At 51.9% G+C, this 16,957-nt stretch overlaps 2 protein-coding genes and 1 long non-coding RNA gene across 31 annotated transcripts in view; all 3 read left to right on the top strand.

Annotated features, from left to right (window-relative positions):
* Positions 1 to 16,957, top strand: part of LOC102143922 (leukocyte immunoglobulin-like receptor subfamily A member 3) — a 103,456-nt gene that overhangs the window by 45,397 nt on the left and 41,102 nt on the right. For 12 of the 25 annotated variants that reach the window (XM_074024653.1, XM_045380965.3, XM_045380964.3 and 9 more), the window contains exons 1-7: positions 14,038 to 14,187; positions 14,602 to 14,683; positions 14,846 to 14,881; positions 15,071 to 15,355; positions 15,502 to 15,804; positions 16,030 to 16,326; positions 16,581 to 16,883. In XM_074024653.1, the coding sequence (XP_073880754.1) occupies positions 14,185 to 14,187; positions 14,602 to 14,683; positions 14,846 to 14,881; positions 15,071 to 15,355; positions 15,502 to 15,804; positions 16,030 to 16,326; positions 16,581 to 16,883 (1,309 nt within the window). In that variant the 5' untranslated portion in view covers positions 14,038 to 14,184. Of the gene's footprint in view, positions 1 to 3,478; positions 3,629 to 14,037; positions 14,188 to 14,601; positions 14,684 to 14,845; positions 14,882 to 15,070; positions 15,356 to 15,501; positions 15,805 to 16,029; positions 16,327 to 16,580; positions 16,884 to 16,957 lie in introns of those variants that run through there. The other 13 variants (XM_065535947.1, XM_065535945.2, XM_074024651.1 and 10 more) reach the window with 3 other exon arrangements.
* LOC141409147 (uncharacterized) lies at positions 17 to 2,534 on the top strand. 2 transcript variants are annotated; one of them, XR_012427991.1, is made up of 2 exons: positions 17 to 140; positions 2,378 to 2,534. It is a non-coding gene; the product is annotated as an uncharacterized lncRNA (long non-coding RNA). The 2 variants fall into 2 exon arrangements; XR_012427992.1 differs by lacking the exon at positions 17 to 140 and adding an exon at positions 1,644 to 1,782.
* On the top strand, positions 3,479 to 9,403 carry LOC135968576 (leukocyte immunoglobulin-like receptor subfamily A member 2). Of its 4 annotated transcripts, none has more exons than XR_010583472.2 (7): positions 3,479 to 4,125; positions 4,285 to 4,320; positions 4,510 to 4,794; positions 4,941 to 5,243; positions 5,469 to 5,765; positions 8,276 to 8,907; positions 9,057 to 9,403. XR_010583472.2 is itself a non-coding variant. In XM_065535974.2 (7 exons), the coding sequence occupies exons 1-7, from the start codon at positions 4,092 to 4,094 to the stop codon at positions 9,191 to 9,193; spliced, it is 1,143 nt and encodes a 380-aa protein (XP_065392046.1). In that variant the 5' UTR covers positions 3,479 to 4,091; the 3' UTR covers positions 9,194 to 9,403. The 4 variants fall into 4 exon arrangements, 3 of the variants coding, with proteins under 3 accessions (XP_065392046.1, XP_065392048.1, XP_065392047.1); XM_065535974.2 differs by having other exon boundaries at positions 8,857 to 8,907; XM_065535976.2 differs by lacking the exon at positions 5,469 to 5,765 and having other exon boundaries at positions 8,857 to 8,907.

The raw sequence follows: 16,957 nt of genomic DNA, 5'->3' as shown, positions 1-16,957 counted from the left end.
TTTTGTTTTGTTTTTGAGATGGAGTTTCGCTCTGTCACCCAGGCTGGAGAGCAAAGGCGCGATCTCGGCTCACTGAAACATCCCCCCTCCCAGGTTCAAGCGATTCTCCTGCCTCTGCCTCTCGAGGAATTGGACTACAGGTGTGCACCATTATTCCCGGCTCATCTTTGTATTTTTAGTAGAGACGGGAGGCTCACCATGTTAGTCAGGCTGGTCTTGAACTCCTGACCTCAGGTGATCCGCCCGCCTCGGCCTCCCAAAGTGCTGGGAATACAGGTGTACACCACTGCACCTGGCCGATGGAAGAATTCTTAAATGACTTGTCCTACTTTCTGCTGGTTCACACACTCCTTGGCTTGGGGCAGTGTTGTGCCAATTTCTGCCTCCATCTTCTCAGTGCCTACGTCTACCTGGGTACCTCTGTATTTACACCCATTCTTCTCTGTGTGTCTCTTCTCTTCTTCAGATTATGATATCACTCAGATCAAATTAGGACCCATTCTAATTCATTATGATCTCTTGATCATGACTTAAATGCATTTGCAAAGACTCTATTTCCAACTATGTTCACATTTATAGCTAATGGAGCTCAGCATTTCAACATGTATATTAGAGGAACAAGTCAATTTACAGCAGTGTCTGCAAGAAAAGTACGCATAGAAATACATTTATCCAAATACAAAAAGTAGCTGGGCGTGGTGGTACACGCCTGCAAACCCAGCTACTCAGGAGTCTGAGGCAGCAGAATCGCTTCAACCCAGGAGGAAAAGGTTGCAGTGAGCTGAGATCGTGCCATGGCACTCCAGCCTGGGCAATAGAGTGAGACTCTGTCTCAAAAAAAAATAGAAATACATTTAACCAAAGAGATGCAATAGATACACATTGACAATTTAAAACTACTGCTCAAAGAAATAACAAAAGACCTAAATAAGGAAAACGTAATCCCAGTATCATAAATCAAAAGGTGTAAGGTTAGTTCTGTCCCTCTTCCATGTCCTTCACCCTCCTCCTGTTTTGACAAGGTTTATCATTAGGTATTCTTCAGGACGTCAGGAATTCAGATAAGATGCTCTCGAGAGAACACTTGCCCAGCAACGGCATTTCCTCCAAAGGACTGACGGCAACTCTGGCTTTGAACCTCTGGAACCAGGGAACTCTGTTTCTAGGCAGCTCTGTCAGCCTCTCCCTTGTTGCTGATAAGAACTTCCTTTACCTCTCTATGTACAGAGAGCTCTCTCTACAGTGCTTTTCCTCTACTCTCACATCACAGGAATCATCAACACAGAAGACTTCTAGGACCAGATGTGTGGGATTTTTTTTCCCCCAGACCCAGTAGCAAACAGCAGCTGGGTGTCCTCTAAGTCAACTCTGACGCTGTCTACCCAGAGACAGTCCCACATCTCACAGATTAAAGGCTAAGTCCCCAAGACTGTCCCCTACACCTTTCCCAAGTGCAGACCTCCAGAACTTCTGATCGACTGGCTTCAAGTTGGGGATCCCATGACCCCCTCTTTGGGTTTGATTAATTTCCTGTAGCAGCTCACAGAACTCAGAGAAATGCTGACATTTCCTGGTTGAATACAAAGCACACTGCAGAGGACACAGATGAAGAGACACATAGCAGGAGGCATGGGGGAAGGGGCACGGGGCTTCCATGCCCTCCCTGGGCACCACCCTCCAGGAGCTTCCACAGCTCAGCCATCCAGCAACTCACGAAACCCAGTCCTCTTGGGCTTTTATGGAAGCTTCATGATGTCAGCATTTCCTCCCACAAGGAACAGGGTGAGACCATCTTCTGGGAGGGACTTATGAGCCACCATCAGAAAGGCAGGGAACATTCGAGTCGTGCCTTGGGCAGGTGAAGGAAGGGCAGGAGGAGGTCAGAGGCCCCCCTAAGCCCAACACAGCCAACATTCTAACGAAAGACTGTAACAAGCGCTATGGGAGTTATGAACCAGGAACCGTGGGTGAAAACCAGCATATATCCCAACATCGCACTTTCCTCCCCGGATGCACTGTGGCTTGCCATGCCACGCACTCCAGATTATAATCCTTGCTTCTCACTCCCAAATACACTCAAAATCCAGGCAACCCTGGAGCAACGCAACCTTGGATTCCTGGGGTCTCTTATGTGCACACGTTTTTAAAACAAATGGGGATCAGAACTATTGCATTTGTGAGAAGCAAAACTTGTGTATATGAACAGCGGGCTTTTCCTATATGCAGGTCCAGCAGAGACAATGTCAGGGCTGGAGTACCAGCAAGTTTTGTTACACGTAGCGGGTACTGAAATGAATTGCCTGTGTATCCCAAGAAACAACTGTACTGAGAGATCATATTCTCTAGGGGTTTATTTTTGTGTTTATTTTTATTTTAGGTTAAAGCTTTGGATAGAACACCCAGTGTCTCCTTGTCCATCTGAAGAACATGCTGCTATGTGGAAGCACATCCTTGAGATCCTCAAGGAGACACTGGGCAAGGAGACAAGGATGCCCCACTCTATGGAAGTCCCCCTAATAAATGCTCTATGAACACCCTGGTGTTTAGTGCTTCTTTCTATGGAATCCCAGCAGCTCTATCACTGGACGGTTTGGTGCACTCCTTTGAGGGAACTCCTCTGGGCTGCTTGGGGTCCACTCGAGCCTCAGGTGTGGCTGGAAGACGCAGCCTCCCACCTTGGTCTGGAGCCCTGAGCTCCTCACTGTGTTACAGATCCCGAGGCTCCTCTCCGGGCTCCACTCAGTGCGGAAACCTACACCCTAATGAGCCCTTGATGGTCCCAGGACCCTGTGGCATCACACCTCTGGCCTCTGTTCTTTCTTGTGGATCCTTCTACACTCGGGGCTTCCACACATCTTTTTCTGCTCATGATATTGATGCTCTGGGTATTTCAGAAATGCCTGATGTACATTTCTCCATTAGGGTCAGATGTGACATCTTAAGTGGACACATCAATCACCTACGTAGACTGTGGAGTCCAACACCAAGACCCTCTCATGTCCCAAACACCTCAGGTCTTACCCTGGTCTGGAAATCAGGCAGAAATGAGCCCCTCCCAATGTCCAGGCACCACTGACCCCACAACCATGGTGACGAGTGGGATTCATGACAACAGCCTGCAAAGGAAGAAGCTGAGGCTCAGAGATGGGACACTACAGACCAAGGTCACATAGGCAGTGGATGAAAACCAGTCATCAAATAAGTATCAACTCCCTCCTCAGCACCTCAAATCAAAGCGCAAACATAAGCCATTGTTCCCAAAATGTTGACCAGGAATTGAGGTGCAGAGGGACGGCCAAGGACGCAAGGGGCACCGAGGAGGCAGGAAAGACTCAGAGGTTTGTTCCTGGGGGGAGGGGGTGGACGCTGTAGCAAAAAAAAAAAAAAAAAAAAAAGGAGAAGTTGAGAGGGAACTATTGAAAGAAAACCCACAGTCCAGTGCCAAGAAAGAGGTCAACTTTTCTTCCTCTATTTCCCTGCATTTCTCTTCTGTCCTCACTGCCACACACAGCTCAGCCTGGACGGCACAGTCAGTTGTGAGATGCGTCTCTCCTGATCTGAGTCTGCCTGTAGCATGGACCTGCGTCTTCCCTGAAGCATCTCCAGGGCTGGAGAGACCACTGCCATGGTAAGGACCACACAACGTGTGCTGATGGACGGGCGGAAGGAGGGAGGGAGACCTTGGGGGAGGCTGTGAGAAGGAAGGGGAAGCCTCCGCTACCCTCATCTGGAAGGGCAGACACAGGAAGCACCAGTTCTATTTGCCGCTACATCCCGGCTCTCAGTGAGACGAGGATAAACCAGACAGACAGTGGCTGGGGGTCAGGAAACACCCCATTACAGTCTGAAATGTCTGCAGAGGGCCCGGTGCCTGCCCCAACCTCAGCCCCAAGAGAATGAGAGTCAGGATCCTGGGAGGTCAGTTCCGCTTCCTGTGTGGCTGCAGATGACAACACCCCGGGAGAAGGACCCAGCCTCCGAGCGTCCGCACAGGGTGGGAAGGAGGGGAGGCTATTTCTCTCTGTGTGTCTCTGTCCTGCCAGCACCAAGGGCTCATCCATCCGCATAGCAGGGCGTTGGGAGATGACGCCATGACCCCCATCCTCATGGTCCTGATCTGTCTCGGTGAGATTTGAAGAGGGAGGGGAGATTCTAACCTAGGAGGGACCTTACCCCACAGCCAAACGGTGCATAAGGAGACCCCAGGGGCTCACAAAGATCCCAGGGAGGGGAGGACCTGCTCAGGCTTCAGGGGCAAATCTCTCACAGGGAACTCTCTTCCAGGGCTGAGTCTGGGCCCCAGGACCCGCGTGCAGGCAGGTGAGTCTGTCCCCAGCTGTCCCAGGTCCCTCCTACTCACTGGGGACAAGGGGCCACCCCCGTGCAGCTGGGGATGGAGAATAGCAGATCTGGGCTGACTGATGGGGGCGTCTGGAGGGTCCTGCAGCCAACAGCTGAGATCTGTTGGGTGGGAAATGACTTAGAATCCGACCTCTGATTTCCTTTTAGGAATCCTCCCCAAGCCCATGCTCTGGGCTGAGCCAGACCGTATGATCACCCAGGGGAGTCCCGTGACCCTCAGGTGTCAGGGAAACCTTGAAGCCCTGGGGTACCATCTATATAGGGAGAGAAAATCAGCATCCTGGATTACATCGATACGACCAGAGCTTGTAAGGAAGGGCCAGTTCCCCATCCCATCCATCACCTGGGAAGACGCAGGGCGGTATCGCTGTCAGTATTACAGCCACAGTTGGTGGTCAGAGCACAGCGACCCCCTGGAGCTGGTGGTGACAGGTGAGAGGACACTCAGGGCTCCCAGCCCCAGGCTCTGCCCTCAGGAAGGGGGTCGGCTCTCAGGGGTGTCTCCCTCTCACAGCCCAGCCCTGCGGATGATGCGGGAGGTGGGAGCCCATTTAACACGGTGCCTCCTTCTCTCCTAGGAACCTACAGAAAACCCACCCTCTCAGCCCTGCCCAGCCCTGTGGTGACGTCAGGAGGAAACGTGACCCTCCAGTGTGTCTCACAGGTGGCATCGGGTGGCTTCATTCTGTGTAAGGAAGGAGAAGATGAGCACCCACAATGCCTGATCTCCCAGCCCCGTACCCGTGGGTCATACCAGGCCGTCTTCTCCGTCGGACCCGTGAGCCCGAGTCTCAGGTGGTCGTACCGGTGCTATGGTTATGACTCACACTCTCCCTATGTGTGGTCTTTACCCAGTGATCTCCTGGAGCTCCTGGTCTCAGGTGAGAAATTCACAGCGTTGCCTGGAGCTCCCTGAGTCTCCGGGCAGGTGGGGAGGAGCCGCGTCTCAGGGCAGCGCCAGGTGGGATGATGTTGGGACGAGAGGGCTCAGGGCTCCTGGGGCCAGAGACACAGGAAGATCAGCAGTGGTGAGGCCCAGGGGGAGAGGGAGGGTTTGTGGGGAAGCCTGAGGGTCGCTCCTGGAAATCGTGACCACCTTTTCCCAGGTGTTTCTAAGAAGCCGTCACTCTCAGTGCAGCCGGGTCCTGTCGTGGCCCCTGGGGAGAAACTGACCCTCCAGTGTGGCTCTGATGCCGGCTACAACAGATTCGCTCTGTACAAGGAGGGGGGATGTGACCTCCTCCAGCGCCCTGGCCGGCAACCCCAGGCTGGGCTCTCCCAGGCCAACTTCACCCTGGGCCCTGTGAGGGGCTCCCATGGGGGCCAGTACAGATGCTCCGGTGCACACAACCTCTCCTCCGAGTGGTCGGCCCCCAGTGACCCCCTGGAGCTTGTGGTCTCAGGTGAGGGCCCTGATCCTGTCCTCTCTGAGCTCAAAGGCTCAGCTCAGGCCCTGCCTCCAGGGGAGCTCTGGAACAATAATGATTGAGGGCAGTGAAGGGGGAGGGTCCGCAGGGAAGGGCCCAGCCCATGAGAGGGTGGAAATACACGGGATCTCCCACCCCTGGCTCCCACCCCTGAAGTCTCAGTAGGGTAAAGAGTAGGGAGGGCTGGGAGGAGATGGGGGTGAACCTCAGAGATGAGATTAGACTCAGGGTGGAAGATGGAGGCCCCACCCGCTCCCCTCCTGATGTCTCCACCTCAGAATCAGAGCCTCTGGGGTCCCAACCTCTAAGTCCTGACTCATGGGTGACAAAAACAGCCACTCCCAGCTCAAGAGAAGTTTCTAGACTCATCTCAATGCTACCTCCAATATTCAGGGTCTGATTTCCAGGGCAGCAGAGGGCAGGGTGGACAGTAGGGTGTGGTCCTCGTGGCTTCCTGGTGCTCCAGGGATGGGGCAGGTGCTCCCTCCGTGGTGGTCAGAGGGGAGGGAGGTGTCTGAGGTTCGGCATTGATGAGTGGAGCAGCGGGGACTTTCCCCCTCCCCGAGCAGGATTCCCAGGAGCCATCACCTCTCATGGGGAGCCAGGGCCAGTGGAGATCACAGGCAGGTGCTTGCTCTAGGAGTCAGGTGGGAAGAGCCCAGGAAGGTGGGGCTGGGACTGTGATGGCTCACCCTCTCCTTGGGAGGTGGAAATTCTGAAAAAGCTGGTTCTCCTTGCACCCAGGATTCCCCATCTGAATAACGGGGAGCTGCCTGGATCTGATCACCCCAAAGCCCCTTCATTTCTGACCTTCTGGGGCATCTGGGATGCGGCTCATCCTAGATCTGCTCCCCCGTGCAGCCCTCTCAGGCCCTGTCCTGATTGTCCCAATAACTGTAAGGGTTTAAAAAAAAAAAAAAAAACCAACAGAGATGGGGGCAGGTGCGTGCAGTTTTGCTCATCCCTCCTGGAATCTCAGCTTAGTAAGACAAAGCCACACTATTTTGGAAAGAACAAAAGTTTACAAACCCCACTGGTTGACAATCGCCTCTGTCTCATGTATAAGAGAAAATCTCTCCATTTTTCTACTAAAAGCAACACCTGGCTCAGCTCTGCAGGACCCCCAGACTCCGACCTTGTCCTGCAGGATGTGTGATGAGTAGAGAAAGGAGAACAGGCTGGGTCAGCAGGATCTGGGGCCCAGTCTGACTTGGACACGGGGAAGATGCTGGACTGATGGAGGAGGAAGAGAGGCAGGAGAGATGGAGAGAGGACAGACAGACGTTCCCTTGGCAGCTCTCATTTCTCATTTCCAAGGGTCCCTGAGAATGAGCCCCTCACCCACACCTGCGGGGTCCCTGGGCCGTCTCAGGACTGGAGAAGAAGCTGCTCGGGCCTCGGTGGGATCTGACTGTGATGAGGCTGGAGTGTGCCCCAGACCCGCTCCTTTAGAGAGAAGCACCCCAGCTGTGGGTGCCCCTCACACTGCCCCTCCTGTGCCCATCTGGAGGCTTCTGTGCTCAGGGTACCCCTGAGAATAAGAAGGGGCTGTGCACCTGCTCCCTGAACGAGTTAGGGAATTATTCACAGCTCATCCTTTGTACAACTCATTTCTACTCTGCGTTTTCTATACGCACGTGTCCATCGTTCCTTTTTATCTAAAACTTTTAAAACAATATTTGAATATATAAATTTATAATTGTGTTTGTTGTATGCATTTATTATTTAAAAATCATGAATGATACTCCCCCTTTAATTGGGTCTTGATTTAATTCACACATTCAATGTAGAAACAAATTTCTCATTAATATCAAATCTTCCTCCTTTAGACATTCAAAATGGAAATTTTCTTAATGAATTTAAGAAGTGTTTTGAAATTTTACTCATAAGAATATTGTATGCTCATTTTAACTTAAAGACTTATTCAACATCTTTAACAATTTTTAGGTGAGATATTTGATTTCTTTATCTTTTTTAAAATAAGAAAGAGGTATCCATGAGAAAGCGACTGGTTTGAGCATATTCTTTTAAATTCGTGTTCACTCACGACAGAATCACTCCTTTCTAATTACTTTTCAGTAGATCTCTTTTAATTTCTGGTAAAATTTATATAAATTATAAAACATGGAAATTTGATTTCTTTATTTCTAAATTGCATAGCAATATTTCTCACTCAAATACTAACATGTATATAACTTCATATTAAGCATATATCTGAAGTTTTACATATATACACATGTTTATGTACAGTTACATACTTACATCTGAATGTGTGTAGGTATATCTGAATACATTTTTATGTGTATTCATCCATATGCTTAATACATTTGACGTGACAGGTCTTTACATGTTTGTTATTGGTTTTCTCAGCTAAATTCACACTTCCTGAAAGCAGAAATATTGATTTATGAAGCTCAGATAGCACCACCACTTAGCACATGCTTATCTGTGTGTGTGGGTGTGTGCTCACCTGTATTGCATTCTAGGGGTTCCTGCCTGCACGAGGAATTCGTTACCTAGGGATTAAACGGAAGATGAAACCCCAGGTGAAGTGGCTGAGGGCATGAAGGGGAGGCAGACCCAGACTTTCACCCCTTTGTGCTCCTGACATTCAGGAGCCCCTGAGGTCCAACCCCTCCTCCATGGAGCCTGCGTCTTCAGCTGGTGGATACGTGAGACTCTCATCTCCAGGGGAATTGACTGCTGTAGTCCTGCACCTGATCCTTGCAGCCTGTGAGGGCTCAGAGAGCACACAAGGTCCCAGGATGCACAGAGAGCACCCAAGGTCTCGGTTATTTCTGGACTGGGGACCACTTTCCTTATAGATGCTGAGCTCCTGGGGTGCAGGAAAACTCTCCCGAATGACTCAGGAGCCGAGCTTGGATTTGTAGGGCACAGGAAGTCTGACATAATTAATGAGGAGACTGGAGTGAACCCTGCTACAGCAGAGGAAGGGTTTCTGAGGAACTCCATAAAACTCATGTCAAGAGACACAGGGGAAGAGAAGAATGCAGAGCCCAGGAGTGAGGCGGGCCTCAGGGCTCTTCTCCACTGTTTTGATTCTCAGGAGCAGCTGAGACCCTCAGCCCGTCACAAAACCAGACAGACTCCAAGACTGGTGAGTGAGGAGATGCTCTCCGTTATGGGACTGGCACAGAGGGTCAGGGACTGTCCAGGGGAGGTGGGTGCCCTGGGTGGACATCCAGGGGTCCCTGGGTGATTCTGACCTGCCGTGACCTCTGTGACCTCTTTGTCCACCACCCCTAGGCCGACACCCACAGGATTACACAGTGGAGAATCTCATCCGCATGGGCGTGGCTGGCTTGGTCCTGGTGGTCCTCGGGATTCTGCTATTTGAGGCTCAGCACAGCCAGAGAAGCCCCCAAGATGCAGCCGGCCGGTGAACAGCAGAGATGACAATGCATCCTTCAGAGTGGTGGAGCCTCAGGGACAGATCTGATGATCCCAGGAAGTTCTGGAGGACAATCTAGGACCTACGTTATCTGAACTCTCTGCTGGTCACTTCCAAAGACAGGAATCCATATTTGTGTGCAGGGAAACTGTCTGGGGTGATTCCTAGAAGATCATTAAACTGTGATACATTTTTTTAACTATGAATGTTGACTTTCCTCGAATGGATCCCCCTTTTCTCCCATCCCCAGACATGAGGCTCCATCCCACAAGGCAGCGTTGGGTCCACACCTCCGCACACCTGCGTGCTCTGGTCCACAGCATGTAACACAGTCTTCCTTATTCTTCATTGTCACACTCCTTGATGTCCCTTACCGAGTCGCCATCTCTTCAGTTCAGAGATCCAAACCTGAACCACCAACTAAGTCAACGACAGATCAAATTCCAACCAGGTAAAGATAAATCCACCCTGAGACGCTGACAGCCTCTCTGCACCCTTGGAGCCCTTCCCTCCTTCTCAGATGCTCTGTGTGCAACTTTTCCTGAAATATCACCTCTTGGAATCATCACTCACACATTTCAAGTGACACCACAGCTATGCTGATTCTGAAAAAGACATCTTTCAAATGCTATTATTGGTGGTATCTACCAGTTTCTGTGACATAAATATTTCTTTTCATAGCCCAAATCAAGGTGCCATTGTCACTGAATGTAGGGTTGGGAAGTGAGTGACACAGGTGTCTTCACTAATGAGCACCAGGCACCTGTGGCACATATTACTGAGAGCTCACCCATCTACCTACAGTCCTTTCTAATTCAGAGGCAATGATCACTTCGGCTTCAGTGTTATGGCACAGGTCAAATGAAACTCTGACACTGCTATCCTAGTATATCCACAAAAGACAAACATATTAATATCTGATGTGAGAGATAACACGGCTCACTTAAAAATCTAAGCACAACATAAGAAAGATGTTAACATAATTGTGCAGGTTCAATGAAAGAATGTTTTGTTCTTTTGTTTTGTTTTGTTTTGTTTTTGAGATGGAGTTTCGCTCTGTCACCCAGGCTGGAGAGCAAAGGCGCGATCTCGGCTCACTGAAACATCCCCCTCCCAGGTTCAAGCGATTCTCCTGCCTCTGCCTCTCGAGTAATTGGACTACAGGTGTGCACCATTATTCCCGGCTCATCTTTGTATTTTTAGTAGAGACGGGGGTCTCCCCATGTTAGTCGGGCTGGTCTTGAACTCCTGACCTCAGGTGATGCACCCGCCTCGGCCTCCCAAAGTGCAGGGATTACAGGTGTACGCCACTGCACCTGGCCGATGGAAGAATTCTTAAATGACTTGTCCTACTTTCTGCTGGTTCACACACTCCTTGGCTTGGGGCAGTGTTGCGCCAATTTCTGCCTCCATCTTCTCAGCCTACGTCTACCTGGGTACCTCTGTATTTACACCCATTCTTCTCTGTGTGTCTCTTCTCTTCTTCAGATTATGATATCACTCAGATCAAATTAGGACCCATTCTAATTCATTATGATCTCTTGATCATACCTTAAATGCATTTGCAAAGACTCTATTTCCAACTATGTTCACATTTATAGCTAATGGAGCTCAGCATTTCAACATGTGTAGTAGAGGAACAAGTCAATTTACAGCAGTGTCTGCAAGAAAAGTACGCATAGAAATACATTTATCCAAATACAAAAAGTAGCTGGGCGTGGTGGCACACGCCTGTAAACCCAGCTACTCAGGAGTCTGAGGCAGCAGAATCGCTTCAACCCAGGAGGCAAATGTTGCAGTGAGCTGAGATGGTGCCATGGCACTCCAGCCTGGGCAACAGAGTGAGACTCTGTCTCAAAAAAAAAAAAAAAAAAGAGAAATACATTTAACCAAAGAGATGCAATACGTTCACATTGACAATTTAAAACTACTGCTCAAAGAAATAACAAAAGACCTAAATGAGGAAAACGTCATCCCAGTATCATAAATCAAAAGGTTTAAGGTTAGTTCTGTCCCTCTTCCACGTCCTTCACCCTCCTCCTGCTTTGACAAGGTTTATCACTAGCTATTCTTTAGGACGTCAGGAATTCAGATAAGATGCTCTTGAGAGAACACTTGCTCAGCAATGCCATCTCCTCCAAAGGACTGACAGCAACTCTGGCTTTGAACCTCTGGAACCAGGGAACTCTGTTTCTAGGCAGCTGTCAGCCTCTCCCTTGTTGCTGATAAGAACTTCCTTTACCTCTCTACGTACAGAGAGCTCTCTCTACAGTGCTTTTCCTCTACTCTCACATCACAGGAATCATCAACACAGAAGAAGACTTCTAGGACCAGATGTGTGGGATTTTTTTTTCCCCAGACCCAGTAGCGAACAGCAGCTGGGTGTCCTCTAAGTCAACTCTGATGCTGTCTACCCAGAGACAGTCCCACATCCCACAGAGTAAAGGCTAAGTCCCCAAGACTGTCCCCCACACCATTCCCAAGCGTAGACTTCCAGAACTTCTGATCGACTGGCTTCAAGATGGGGATCCCATGACCTCCTCTTTGGGTTTGATTAATTTCCTGTAGCAGCTCACAGAACTCAGAGAAACACTGACATTTCCTGGTTGAATACAAAGCACACTGCAGAGGACACAGATGAAGAGACACATAGCAGGAGGCACGGGGGAAGGGCCACGGGGCTTCCATGCCCTCCCTGGGCGCCACCCTCCAGGAACTTCCACATGCTCAGCCATCCAGAAACTCATGAAACCCAGTCCTCTTGGGCTTTTATGGAAGCTTCATGATGTCAGCATTTCCTCCCACAAGGAACAGGGTGAGACCATCTTCTGGGAGGGTCTTAAGAGCCACCATCAGAAAGGCAGGGAACACTGGAGTCTTGCCTTGGGCAGGTGAAGGAAGGGCAGAAGGAGGTCAGAGGCGCCGCCTAAGCCCAACACAGCCAACATTCTAACGAAAGACTGTAACAAGCGCTATGGGAGTTATGAACCAGGAACCGTAGGTGAAAACCAGCATATATCCCAACTTCACAATTCCCTCCCCGGATGCACTGTGGCTTGCCATGCCATGCACTCCAGATTATAATCCCTGCTTCTCATTCCCAAATACACTCAAAATCCAGGCAACCCTGGAGCAATGCAACCTTGAATTCCTGGGGTCTCTTATGTGCACACTGTTTTCTTTTTTTTTTTTTTTTTTTTTTTTGAGACGGAGTCTCGCTCTGTCGCCCAGGCTGGAGTGCAGTGGCGCTATCTCGGCTCACTGCAAGCTCCGCCTCCCGAGTTTACGCCATTCTCCTGCCTCAGCCTCCCCAGTAGCTGGGACTACAGGGGCCCGCCACCTCGCCCGGCTATTTTTTTTTGTATTTTTAGTAGAGACGGGGTTTCATTGTGTTAGCCAGGATGTTCTCGATCTCCTGACCCCGTGATCCGCCCGTCTCGGCCTCCCAAAGTGCTGGGATTACAGGCTTGAGCCACCGCACCCGGCCACACTGTTTTCAAATAAATGGGGATTAGAACTATTGCATTTGTGAGAAGCAAAACTTGTGTATATGAACAGCGGGCTTTTCCTATATGCAGGTCCAGCAGAGACAATGTCAGGGCTGGAGTACCAGCAAGTTTTGTTAAGTGTAGGGGGCACTGAAACGAGTTGCCTGTGTATCCCAAGAAACAACTGTACTGAGAGATCATATTCTCTAGGGGTTTATTTTTGTGTTTATTTTTATTTTAGGTTAAAGCTTTGGATAGAACACCCAGTGTCTCCTTGTCCATCTGAAGAACATGCTGCTATGTGGAAGCACATCCTTGAGATCCACAAGGAGACACTGGGCAAGGAGACAAGGATGCCTCATTCTATGGCAGTCCCCCTAATAAATGCTCTATGGACACCCTGGTGTTTAGTGCTTCTTTCTTTGAAATCCCAGCAGCTCTATCACTGGACGGTTTGGTGCACTCCTTTGAGGGAACTCCTCTGGGCTGCTTGGGGTCCACTCGAGCCTCAGGTGTGGCTGGAAGACGCAGCCTCCCACCTTGGTCTGGAGCCCTGAGCACCTCACTGTTATTACAGATCCCGAAGTTCCTCTCCCGGCTCCACTCTGTGGGGAAACCTCCACCCTAATGAGCCCTTGATGGTGCCGGGACCCTGTGGCATCTCACCTCTGGCCTCTGTTCTTTCTTGTGGATCCTTCTACACTCGGGGCTTCCACATGTCTTTTTCTGCTCATGACATTGATGCTCTGGGTATTTCAGAAATGCCTGATGTACATTTCTCCATCAGGGTCAGATGCGACATCTTAAGTGGACACATCAATCACCTTCACAGACTGTGGAGTCCAACACCAAGACCCTCTCATGTCCCAAACACCTCAGGTCTTACCCTGGTCTGGAAATCAAGCACAAATGAGCCCCTCCCAATGTCCAGGCACCACTGACCCCACAACCACGGTGACGAGTGGGATTCATGACAACAGCCTGCAAAGGAAGAAGCTGAGGCTCAGAGATGGGACACTACAGACCAAGGTCACATAGGCAGTGGATGAAAACCAGTCATCAAATAAGTATCAACTCCCTCCTCAGCTCCTCAAATCAAAGCGCGAACATAAGCCATTGTTCCCAAAATGTTGACCAGGAATTGAGGTGCAGAGGGACGGCCAAGGACGCAAGGGGCACCGAGGAGGCAGGAAAGACTCAGAGGTTTGTTCCTGGGGGGAGGGGGTGGACGCTGTAGCAAAAAAAAAAAAAAAAAAAATTAAAAAGGGGAAGTTGAGAGGGAACTATTGAAAGAAAACCCACAGTCCAGTGCCAAGAAAGAAGTCAACTTTTCTTCCCCTATTTCCCTGCATTTCTCTTCTGTCCTCACTGCCACACACAGCTCAGCCTGGACGGCACAGTCAGTTGTGAGATGCGTCTCTGCTGGTCTGAGTCTGCCTGCAGCATGGACCTGCGTCTTCCCTGAAGCATCTCCAGGGCTGGAGAGACCACTGCCATGGTAAGGACCACACAACGTGTGCTGATGGACGGGCTGAAGGAGGGAGGGAGACCTTGCGGGAGGCTGTGAGAAGGAAGGGGAAGCCTCCGCTACCCTCATCTGGAAGGGCAGACACAGGAAGCACCAGTTCTATTTGCCGCTACATCCCGGCTCTCAGTGAGACGAGGATGAACCAGACAGACAGTGGCTGGGGGTCAGGAAAGACCCCATTACAGTCTGAAATGTCTGCAGAGGGCCCGGTGCCTGCCCAACCTCAGCCCTAAGAGAATGAGAGTCAGGATCCTGGGAGGTCAGTTCCGCTTCCTGTGTGGCTGCAGATGACAACACCCCGGGAGAAGGACCCAGCCTCCGAGCGTCCGCACAGGGTGGGAAGGAGGGGAGGCTATTTCTCTCTGTGTGTCTCTGTCCTGCCAGCACCGAGGGCTCCTCCATCCGCAGAGCAGGGCAGTGGGAGGAGACGCCATGACCCCCATCCTCACGGTCCTGATCTGTCTCGGTGAGATTTGAAGAGGGAGGGGAGATTCTAACCTAGGAGGGGCCTCACCCCACAGCCAAACTCTGGTGCATAAGGAGACCCCAGGGGCTCACAAAGATCCTAGGGAGGGGAGGACCTGCTCAGGCTTCAGGGGCAAATCTCTCACAGGGAATTCTCTTCCAGGGCTGAGTCTGGGCCCCAGGACCCACGTGCAGGCAGGTGAGTCTGTCCCCAGCTGTCCCAGGTCCCTCCTACTCACTGGGGACAAGGGGCCACCCCCGTGCAGCTGGGGACGGGGAATAGCAGATCTGGGCTGACTGATGGGGGCGTCTGGAGGGTCCTACAGCCAACAGCTGAGATCTGTTGGGTGGGAAATGACTTAGAATCCGACCTCTGATTTCCTTTTAGGAATCCTCCCCAAGCCCATGCTCTGGGCTGAGCCAGACCGTGTGATCACCCAGGGGAGTCCCGTGACCCTCAGGTGTCAGGGAAACCTTGAAGCCCGGGAGTACCGTCTATATAGGGAGAGAAAATCAACATCCTGGATTACATTGATACGACCAGAGCTTGTGAAGAAGGGCCAGTTCCCCATCCCATCCATCACCTGGGAAGACGCAGGGCGGTATCGCTGTCAGTATTACAGCCACAGTTGGTGGTCAGAGCTCAGTGACCCCCTGGAGCTGGTGGTGACAGGTGAGAGGACACTCAGGGGTCCCAGCCCCAGGCTCTGTCCTCAGGAAGGGGGTCGGCTCTCAGGGGTGTCTCCCTCTCACAGCCCAGCCCTGGGGATGATGCGGGAGGTGGGAGCCCATTTAACACGGTGCCTCCTTCTCTCCCAGGAGCCTACAGAAAACCCACCCTCTCAGCCCTGCCCAGCCCTGTGGTGGCCTCAGGAGGGAACGTGACCCTCCAGTGTGACTCACAGGTGGCATCAGGTGGCTTCATTCTGTGTAAGGAAGGAGAAGATGAACACCCACAACGCCTGAACTCCCAGCCCCATACCCGTGGGTCATCCCGGGCCGTCTTCTCCGTGGGCCCCGTGAGCCCGAGTCGCAGGTGGTCGTACCGGTGCTATGGTTATGACTCAACCTTTCCCTATGTGTGGTCTTTACCCAGTGATCTCCTGGAGCTCCTGGTCCCAGGTGAGAAATTCACAGCATTGCCTGGAGTTCCCTGAGTCTCCGGGCAGGTGGGGAGGAGCCGCGTCTCAGGGCAGCGCCAGGTGGGATGATGTTGGGACGAGAGGGCTCAGGGCTCCTGGGGCCAGAGACACAGGAAGATCAGCAGTGGTGAGGCCCGGGGGGAGAGGGAGGGTTTGTGGGGAAGCCTGAGGGTCGCTCCTGGAAACCGTGACCACCTTTTCCCAGGTGTTTCTAAGAAGCCGTCACTCTCAGTGCAGCCGGGTCCTGTCGTGGCCGGTGGGGATAAGCTGACCCTCCAGTGTGGCTCTGATGCCGGCTACGACAGATTTGCTCTGTACAAGGAGGGAGAACGTGACTTCCTCCAGCGCCCTGGTCAGCAGCTCCAGGCTGGGCTTGCTCAGGCCAACTTCACCCTGGACCCTGTGAGGGGCTCCCACGGGGGCCAGTACAGATGCTACGGTGCACACAACCTCTCCTCCGAGTGGTCGGCCCCCAGTGACCCCCTGGACATCTTGATCTCAGGTGAGGAACCCTGTGGGTTCAGTCAGGGACCCAGGCTCTGCTCAGGCCCTGCTGGGGAACCCCAGCTGGTGATGGCCGGGATGAGGGGTGGGGGTCCCAAGGGAGGGAGAGACAGACAGAGACAGGGATGGGTGGGGAAGGGGAGACTCAGAGAAAACAGAGACAGAGAGACTGAGGGTCCCAGAGAGAGCCCTGGGGAGGTCTCAGCTCAGAACAAGGTGGGGCAGCCCCTCACCCATCCGTCTTCTCTCCAGGACAGACCCATGCCAGACCCTCCCTCTCTGTGCAGCCGGGCCCCACAGTGGCCTCAGGAGAGAACGTGACCCTGCTGTGTCAGTCACAGGGATGGATGGACACTTTCTTTCTGACCAAGGAGGGAGCAGCTGATGCCCCCCTGCATCTGAAATCAAAGCGCCCGTCTCACATATACCAGGCTGAATTTCCCATGGGTCCTGTGACCTCAGCCCACGCAGGGACCTACAGGTGCTATGGCTCATTCAGCTCCAACCCCTACCTCCTGACTCACCCCAGTGAGCCCCTGGAGCTCGTGGTCTCAGGTGAGGGCCCTGACCCTGTCCTCTCTGAACTCAAAGGCTCAGCTCAGGTCCTGCCCCAGGAGAGCTCTGGGCTG

This window comes from Macaca fascicularis, chromosome 19, assembly GCF_037993035.2.
Source record: "Macaca fascicularis isolate 582-1 chromosome 19, T2T-MFA8v1.1".
Classification (NCBI taxonomy): Eukaryota; Metazoa; Chordata; class Mammalia; order Primates; family Cercopithecidae; genus Macaca; species Macaca fascicularis.
The sequence above is the reverse complement of the archived record's forward strand: the minus strand, read 5'-3'. Positions and strand labels throughout refer to the sequence as shown.